Source organism: Hermetia illucens, chromosome 4, assembly GCF_905115235.1.
Source record: "Hermetia illucens chromosome 4, iHerIll2.2.curated.20191125, whole genome shotgun sequence".
Taxonomy (NCBI): domain Eukaryota; kingdom Metazoa; phylum Arthropoda; class Insecta; order Diptera; family Stratiomyidae; genus Hermetia; species Hermetia illucens.
Genome location: NC_051852.1, coordinates 154,786,910 through 154,796,115, shown reverse-complemented (window position 1 = coordinate 154,796,115; position 9,206 = coordinate 154,786,910). Strand labels below are relative to the sequence as shown.

The following is a 9,206-nucleotide window of genomic DNA, read 5'->3' as shown; positions in this document are numbered from 1 at the left end:
TTCTCACCTCCTCTTTACCAGATTTTTCAGTATTAGTGCTTCACCTAGAGTTCCTCTAGGTTTCTCTTCTCGTCCCTGAATCATGGATAGTGAAAGAGTATGTACTCTGGGTTCTCGGGGACTTCCGCCCAGTTTAGACAATTGGGCGAATTGTCCAATTTGAACCTGTAGAGGTACTGGCGATATCCCCCATGCGGCGTCAGAAACTAAGTGGGATTATAATTAATCTCCCCATGTTGTCTCCCCAGCCACTCCTTGATGGTAAGAATCAGCCTGTGTGTCCACCGGTCCTTTTCTGAGTGGTCCCAACGCTCCTCCTTTCGACGTTCTTCGTCTCCAACAAAGGAGGGACTGACTTCAGGTTGTATATACTCGTTATCTCATCTGCCAAGGTGTGAATTGGGATCATACCGGAGATAACGAATACAGCCTCATCTGAGATGGTTTTGAAGGCAGAACGTACCCTTTGGGCTATCCTCCTATAGACCGCACTCAATTTATGAGCAGTAAATGATATGCCTTTCTCTAAGTAGGGATGAGCTCACCACCCTGACAATAAGTACCATGGCTCTTCCACGTTCGGCATTATTCGGGATCCTCGTGGATCCCTTATCCGTATTGCACGTTTAAAACTTTACTTCATATCTATTATGACTCCTAAGTATGAGATGTTCGGCTTGGAAGTGATGATGTCATTGCAGATTCTAATTCGAGCATAATTTCGCTTCCGGCACCTTGTGATGAGGATCGCTTCCTTTTTTTTCCTCCGCAAATGCCAATCCAGCGCTTTCTAAATAGGCCTTAACAGAATTGATTGCCTCGTAAGACTGTAACTCAGCATCCTCTAGATGCTTTGCGACTACAACCAATGCTATACCATCGGCATAACCCACCACCATGGCTTCCTGCGGAACCGGAAAGTTAAGTACATTATTGTACATGATATTCTACAATAGTGGGCCCAGTACAGGGCCCTGTGGGACACACGCGGAGACAACGTATCCTTGGGTCTAACATCGGTGTCAGAAAAGGGCCTCCGCTCTCGCAGGAAGCTATAGAAGATAGCTGGGAAGACTAACCGTGGCCAAGCACTTTCGTATAAGGTTCCAATTGACTGAATTAAATGCATTTTTCACGTCCAGGGTCACCGCCACGCAATATTCGCTGGTACTGCCCCTTTCGTGAATTGCATTTTCAGCCAAGTCAGTAAGCATTTTGATGGCATCAGTGGTTGATCTAGTTTTATGGAACCCATATTACTGATTTGAAAGGCCTTCCTGACTCTCGATGATCAGGATTAATCTGTTCTAAATTACCCGCTCCAACATTTCCCCATAGTGTTTAGAAGACATATGGGTCTATAAGAGCATGGATCACCTGGAGGTTTACCAGTTTTTACTTCTTCCATGTTGTAGGGAATATCCCCTCGGACATGCACGCTTCGAACAATTCAGCGAACATACCTGGTCTGGATTTTATGGCGAGTTTAAGGGCTCTATTTGGTATGCCGTCCAGGCCTGTAGCTTTGGTATCACCTATTCTGCTGCAGGTCTCCAACAGCTCGTCCGTGGTCACTGGAGGAATTGCCGTCACATTCAGAGATTTCTCTAATGTGCCAATGCCCGTCCGTCCTGCTAGGAAAATAACCCCTGGATGATTTTTAACAAGAGAGTAGGGCATCTGTGGGGATGATCGGCTTCTCAACCATCCCATCCCAATTCTACAGACGTTCCCCCACGGATTTACATCCGTTTCCAAGCAGAGTTTCTTAAAGCACTACCTCTTGCTCCGCTGAATAGCAAGCTTGAGGTTTATGTGGGCTACCTTGTAAACATGGTCTTTTTGGCGCTGAAGAGGAAGACCCCTGTTTGCGAAAGGTTCTTGCATTACCTTCATTAGCCAAAACCAAATCCAGCAGGGCAAAAGCCTCTAATAGATTTCGGCCTCTTGTACTCCTCTCCCTGCTTCCCCACTCGACGGCCCAAGCGGCAACCTTTGGACTTCGAAAAAGGTTGTCTAACATGTTTTCACTGAGACTGGGTGGGGCGTAGCAGCTATACACGTAAACACAGCTTATTTTCGCCCACACGAAACCACTGGCCGACTGACTCATGGAACATTGTATACCTTGGTAACCACATGCCCATATCGGCGCTCCACCAGTCGAGTTTGTATTTCTGTAGGGTTCACTTATGATGGCAATTTCCATCTGAGATGCATAGGTGGTCTGCTCAAGTAAGTCCTGAGCGACCCTGCTATGATTGAGGCTATCTGAATAAACCTCATTTTTTCATTGTAATCAACGCTTTCCTGAATCCCGGGCGTCTACCACTTCCGCCAATATGCCGGTTTCGTTCGTACAATAAGCATTTGGGGTCTCTATTGCACTCCTTGGCAATATCTCCTTTTTCTCTACACCTTCTGCATCGACCGGATAGATCAAGGCCACGGGTGCATGCTTTCGCAAAGTGTCAAAACATGAGACACTTGAAGCACCTCTTTAATGATATCTGCTTCCGCAGGCCGCACACAACCCATCCAATTCGAACCTTTCCGGTCGATAATACTCGCTGCCTCCACTGGTAGGCGCATTCAGATCATTTGAGTGTTACCATAGGGTTTTCTCAAGCTCACGATGGATTCTTCTTCTAGTTCCTCCAAATTAAATTATTCTTTTAACGCCCTGCATATTTCTTCTCTGGACGTCTCGCTTTTGGGCCCCAACTGTGGCATTCTCCCCAAGCGAGTTCTTCACGTGCTCAAACATGAGGTAGCCTTGCTGACATTTCCACCCTGATCTTTTAGGTCGGGGTCAGATTTCACTTTTTTTAGAATCTCCGTGTTAGACAAATTGCTCTTACTGGAGATTGCAGCTGATAACTGCGATTGCCTCTTGGTGAGTTTGTACTTTTGCTTTCTTTTTCGACTTTTTATTAATGACGTTCGTCCTTCCACCATTTTCGGTCCCCTTAGGTTTCCCTTCGATTGCTGACGCTAGCTTTTGGGGCACAGCCCTTTAACCTTCCATGCTTTAAGCTCCGTTCTTTGGAACTACCAGTGTAGTTCTTTTCTTCTTAGGCGCCTGCTGATTCTCTAGAAGATCACCGTCTTTCTCCAGGACTTTTTTCTTTGCTGGCAGGTCACTAACACTACGGCTCGAAGCAACTTGGGTCGCCTGTGACACTGTTGGAATGACAGTTTTCGGGTTTTCCTTGGGACCTCTTTCCTCCTCCTGCGACCTATAATGGAGGATCCTAATAGCTCTCACCACGTTTTTGAGTCATCTTTTACGACAAGTAGGGAATATTTTGAGTAAATTCTTAGACCCCAGATCAAACCTCAACTATTTGTGTGTTAATCAACCAAAAAATATAAATACGAAAACTATTTTCAGAAATACAACTGCGTTCATCATCCCATCCCATAACTACCACAACCCCATATCATGCGTAGAACACCGCCATCTACTATTACCGTTCCATTCTCTGATTCGCACCGAATTATGTCACCATCCTCATTGACCGCTGCCAACCTTTACGACAATCAATGCACCAGCCTCTTTGGCGATCCTGTCCCACCATCACCGGAAATATGTTTCGAGGAATTAGATAAGGACTTGTACAGGACTCTTCGTGGTAGATCCGACTCCATGCAGAGCAATAGCATAGTCGATGATTTTCCCAAGGCTAATTCGTTTGCAACGCCTGGCGACAAGGGTAGTGGACTTAGTAACAGCCAAAGGATATCGTCTAGTAGACTTAGCAGACGTGAAAGCGATGATCAGCCTACGATAAGGATATTCACACCAACGATTAATCGGCTAGCTAGCATTAGTCCAACGGAAGACCTTAAGTATTCAGTTGGTACAACGGTTCCAGTAGGTAGATATTTACCACAAAACTCTGCTTCCAATCGACCTCAATTGGTGGTTAGTCCTCCTAGTCAGGACTATGATCCCGCTGATCTGTGGAATGATAATGTGGCTAACAAGAATCGAAGGAGATCTTCAGAACTCTCCGAAGTTCTAAGTGCCAATCTAGGAACTATCCGGTAAGGTTATTTTCGATTTAGCCTCTCCGAACATTCCACATTGGTAACCTACATAAAAAATGATAATTTTAATCTTTCATTTTAGGAGTCAACAGAAGCCAGAGAATGATACAAAACGGATCTTTTCCAAGGAACCAATGCGATTCCGTAGGCAAGGGTCAAATGAATCATTTTCTAGTGGGGAGTGGTTTAAACCAAGTAACGACTACCAAGAGTGGGCGAAAATACCAAGACTGAGACCGAGTTCAAAGAACGTCATGTCAATAAACCAGGAGTCAGGAAATCATCGTGAATCACCTCTAGCGTCTCTAATACAAGGTTCCACCACGTCAACGAGTAGTGATGAAAAAGCAAGTCCGGAAACAGTGAAGATGAATACTATTCCTAACGATACCCCCTTAGTAATTATATCTCGCGATGTAGATGAATACGGGGAAATGGAGGAATCCCCACCAAAGGAACTTCCGCCCCCTGAGGCAGCCACAATTCCTAAGGAACTACCGTTGCCTATTATGACCAACGCTGTAACCACCGGTTCGAATTTTAGGTAAGATGGCAGTAACGGCATAAAGAAATAGAGAAATATTTGTTTTAGATTTTGGCAAACTAATGTATCCGTTTTTTATTTCAGAGCGAACCCTCCAAGGCCACAAAAGAAACCATCCTTTACAATCATAGCCGAGCGATCACCACAGTCATCACGACCTACTAGTCCTAGCCCTCTGAACAGTGGGCGCGTTTCACCTTTCCTTGGATATGGCTTCAAGGAATCACCACGTCCAACTTCCAGACGGAAGTCATCACAATCATCGAAAATTCAACTCCCGAATATCACCGATCCGAACAACAATTTGAATACCTCAGATGATTCGGTCCGACCCTTAGTACAGTTCAATATGTCTTCCTTATCTGGACCGTCTGCACAAGACCCTTCAACAAAAGGTTCCCTTCTACAAAGGCCTAAAGTTCCCACAAGAACGAAAAAGAAACAAAAACTAAAGCAAACTGAAAAACCGAAGGGCCTCCCGAAAGTTCATAGTTTTGAATCGCTTCCAAAAATTACGAAAACCTCTGCCCCGAAGCTTCCATCGCGACGTTTGAGTAAGACCTCAATTGAATTGAGTTCCGGAGTGAAAAACAGTCTTCCTCTGCCAAGTCACAATCCTACCAGTAAACAAAAAGGAGTGCTCAGGGTATTTAGTGCTGACAGTTCCCCATCGGAGAATCCAGATACCGAGGCTGCAAATGGAAGAAAAGCGTCGCTAAAACGAAGGAATTCACTTTCTCCAGTACGCAAAGACCAAAGAAGAGATTCTGTTTCAAGTGAAAGGCGTAGTTCAAGCCTAACAATGCCCAGAAGTTCTATTACTTCAGATCGCCGAAGTTCCAATCTTAGTACCGTTACGACTTCTGACTTCAGTTTCCGACGGAACTCAATATCGCCACCAAGAAACACTATTGATCCAAGTATGTTGAGTGCGCGAAGTGTCAAGTCTTCTCCCAGATCGCCTCGAAGAGTAGCCAAACCCACCAGTCTTTCGCCCATAATTGGTACCCCAAACAAAGATACTCAACTTAGTACGGAAGAGCAACTTCCCACTGGTTCCAACAGTCGAAGAAGCTCTCAGTCCAGAATACCTCTTGTTGAAGGTTCAAATACTCCTTCCCGTTCGAATTCACGAGTAGCATCAAGAAATAATTCACGAGTCCCATCAGCGGTCAATTCCCGAGCAGCTTCTCCTAGTAAAGACTTCTTACCCATATCGCGACCTAATTCACGGGTAACTTCTAGACCCACATCACGATCCAGTTCCCGGGGCGACACGAGAATTCCATCCAGGATTCCATCGAGATCTAATTCTCGGAGCAGCGTTTATGAAAGGGTCGATCCAATTACGAAAAAAGCAGCAAGTTTAAGTCCACCAAAAAGTCGAAGAGTAAGCCCTATTCCGAAAAAAAGCCGAAGTGAAAGTCCTAAGAAGTCACCCAGGCGTTCGGCGAGTCCGCGTAAATCACCATCGCCACCACGAACTCGAAGTGTTAGCCGTACTGAACGACGCTCCGCTTCTATGAGTAGATCCCCAATGCTTATGAAATCACCTACCCCAGCGCAAGAAGAAAAAATCCAACAACCCACACCACAGACGTCGCGAATACCTTCCAGGAAGGATCCTGGAGTAAGTGCCAAAAAAGTGTCTAATAATTTGAAAAAACCTGAAATAACAGTGAAGCGGTCATCGTCAGTTGGAAGGACAAGTACTGTTAAGAAGGGAAAAGAAACTAGTTCTGTGGGGAAACCCTCGGGAAGTGAAGCCTCTAGCCTGAAGCCTTCTTCAAGCTTTAGAGGTGGAGTTTCATCAGTGAAAAGAGAGACCTCCAATCTTCGGAGAGAAACTTCGAATGTTCGAAAAGAGAAAGAAAAGGAGAAAGAGAAGGTAAAGACAAACCTACGAAAAGGACCGTCTAATTTAAAAAAGGAATCATCAGACCAGAAAAAGGCAAGCAGTACCGTGAAACCTGTTAAAAAGGATGGAACGACTTCGAAGGGAATGGCTTCAAATCTTCCAAAGGCAGCATTGAAAAATATCAAACGTGAAACCTCTAATGTAAAACGCGAAACTTCTACTGTAAAACGGGAAGCGTCTAATCTAAAGCGTACATCATCAAATGCAAAACGGGAAACATCTAATTTGAAGCGGGAAGGATCGAATTTAAAGCGAGAGCCATCAAACCTGAAAAGAGAGCCTTCGAATCTCAAGCGCGATTCGTCAATGAAACGAGAACCCTCAAATCTTAAACGAGAGCCATCAAATCTCAAGAGAGAACCGTCAAACCTCAACCGGGAGTCATCTAATCTAAAGAGAGAACCATCTAATCTGAAACGTGAGCCTTCAAATTTAAAACGTGAAGGCTCACGAATAAGTTTAAAGAAGTCTTCATCTAATCCCAAAATGGATACAGGTACCAAGGCAGCTGTTGTGAAAAAACGGTCAGATAGCAATCTTAATAAGAAGCTTGAAAAGAAGGGCAGCTTCCGCATTGAAAAAGCGGCAGCTACTATGGCTGATGAGTCAGATGCCTCAACGATACCAGTGGATTCCTTAAAGGAAGACGGCAGTGCCGACGAAGCCAAACCTGACAAGTTGATTCCCCTAACTAAAGCCAACGTTATTTCAATGACCACAGCGGCTATCACCGCGCAGCCTGTTCAGATAACTACCTCGATAACCAACCAGATTCCACTGACCAAAAGCAACAGCAGCAACCAACTGTTGAGCAGCAGCGACTCGTCAGGACCCAAACAGGATATGAAAGATATGGACCCGGTGACGATCTTGGAAAAGTCCCAGAAAACCCTTGAAACCATACAGAAAACCGTAGCTGAAGCCACCGAAGAAATCCAGAAGACCATCAACGAAAATCTGACGGATCTAAAAACACTAGAAGGTGATATCGGACGAATCTCAGATGACTCCGCAGCACCCTTTGAAAAGTCTGATAGTCTCACAACAATCCTAGAAAATCCTGCCTCTAAAACACCTACCGCTGAAGTAACCACCACGTCAAAAACCCCCGATGGTGGTGAGGCTGTTGATAATTCAAAATCACCGGCTCCACCAAGTCATCCCATTGAGGCTAACGTCTCGGTTCTAACCACAAAGAAATCCTCGGAAAATCTCCTGCATCCCAATACCAATCACAATAACAACAACATGAATAATAGCAGCTCCACGAGCAGTACAACGAATGGTACCCACGAGGATACGGAGGATATGGCCGAACGGGTTAGTGAACGTGCTATTTCAGTGTTGCCAGAAGTTGAATGTGAAAGTGCAAATTTGCAGAGTTATGAGCTACACAACGAAGAGGACGTTCAGAAGAACAGCAGGAGCGACAATAACAATGACGAAGGACATGTAATTGCAACAAATATAGGAGCGGATAGCATGGCTAAGAGTCAGGCTGGCGGTAACGAGCAGAGGAGTGAAGGCGACAAAAAAGATGGAACAGATGGTTCTAAGCGGTAAGTGGAAGACAGCCAGCTTTTAAGCTTTGTTTGTCGTTTTATAAAATTTAGGGAAGCTCCTGAACCATTGCGGAATATCTTCCAAGGAAGTCTTTCAAAGGGGCTATAGACCTCCCTAAGGATGCGTTGGTAAAAGCGAAATAATCTTATTCCCATGTTCCTTTACTTCCTTAGCATGGTCTGAAGATTGAAAGCCAAGGAAGAGTATGACCTAGCAAGGTATATTGTCAAGATAAAGTGTAGAAACATGAGAAGGCTAGTGTCACTGGTACCTCTATCAGTATCACCACGTAGAATTTGAGCAGAAGTTAGGAGTACGGAATTTTCACTACGTCCTGAAGAACAATTGTACCTCTCCTCACATAATTGCACGTCCTCTAGTACCACCCATAATCGTCATGAAGATACTGACAATAATCCTAAAGCGCTTCTCTGGTATATTCACACAATCCTGTGAAAGTTTTGAATCATATTCTACCATAAGTACCCTATAATGTTCCATTCCTGGTAAGTTTGCCCAATATAGTACCCTCAACTATCCTTCCTCTTTCTTAAATGTCACTACCACTAACTATTTCCAAACTAACATGTGCGTCCTCCTTAGGGCGGCGTCTCTGCTCCCTTCCTTGCTACCACAATGGCCGCCTGACTGTTCTCCGTCCCAACATTCCCACAAATCGAGAGCATTCAGGCTTTATTGTACAGCCCGAGCAAGTACTACTTACCTTGTCATTCGAGCTTGGAGTTCACCTGGTTGGATTTGATGCCCACTTGGTTTTCGTTTAGTATTCAATTATTTTCCTTCCTTCCCATAGTCTCTTTGGTGGTTGATATGATGTTCAGACTTCCAACCGACAGGAATTTTATTATGTTCCCTACTTTAAACCTGGCAGGTGCTTCAACCTACTTTGTACAAGTGCCGGACAAAGAGTCTGTGGACAGTATCCGTAGATATCCCTAGCTTCCCCAGGTGATAATTTAGCTCGCAGTGGCCAAGGAGTATTCTGGAGATCCTTCTTGGTGAAGCTTAAATAATTTTTCGAGTACTACTTGGATTTGTATCCGCCATGAGCATCCTGAACCATTGTATTTCAGGTAGGTTTGTCCAGCACAGTTCCCCCATCCGTTC

At 44.8% G+C, this 9,206-nt stretch overlaps 2 protein-coding genes across 3 annotated transcripts in view; both read left to right on the top strand.

Annotated features, from left to right (window-relative positions):
• Positions 1-3,502: 3,502 nt before the first annotated feature.
• LOC119654126 (protein stum-like) lies at positions 3,503-6,765 on the top strand. Its single transcript, XM_038059289.1, has 4 exons — positions 3,503-4,050; positions 4,136-4,597; positions 4,682-6,691; positions 6,747-6,765. Exons 1-4 carry the CDS (start codon positions 3,503-3,505, stop codon positions 6,763-6,765), a joined length of 3,039 nt encoding a protein of 1,012 aa, XP_037915217.1.
• The window catches only part of LOC119656162 (protein stum-like), a 45,837-nt gene continuing 43,232 nt past the window's right edge, over positions 6,602-9,206 (top strand). The window contains exons 1-2 of one of the 2 annotated variants that reach the window (XM_038062505.1): positions 6,602-7,835; positions 7,896-8,074. In XM_038062505.1, coding sequence (XP_037918433.1) covers positions 6,822-7,835; positions 7,896-8,074 — 1,193 coding nt within the window. In that variant the 5' untranslated portion in view covers positions 6,602-6,821. Of the gene's footprint in view, positions 8,075-9,206 lie in introns of both variants that reach the window. The other variant, XM_038062504.1, reaches the window with a different exon arrangement.

Excerpts from the sequence above, each read along its gene's own strand:
- LOC119654126 (XM_038059289.1), top strand. The coding sequence starts at position 3,503 with ATGTCACCATCCTCATTGACCGCTGCCAACCTTTACGACAATCAATGC. Across the intron at positions 4,051-4,135 it reads GCCAATCTAGGAACTATCCG|GAGTCAACAGAAGCCAGAGA; the intron begins GTAAGGTTATTT and ends CTTTCATTTTAG. Across the intron at positions 4,598-4,681 it reads ACCACCGGTTCGAATTTTAG|AGCGAACCCTCCAAGGCCAC; the intron begins GTAAGATGGCAG and ends TTTTTATTTCAG.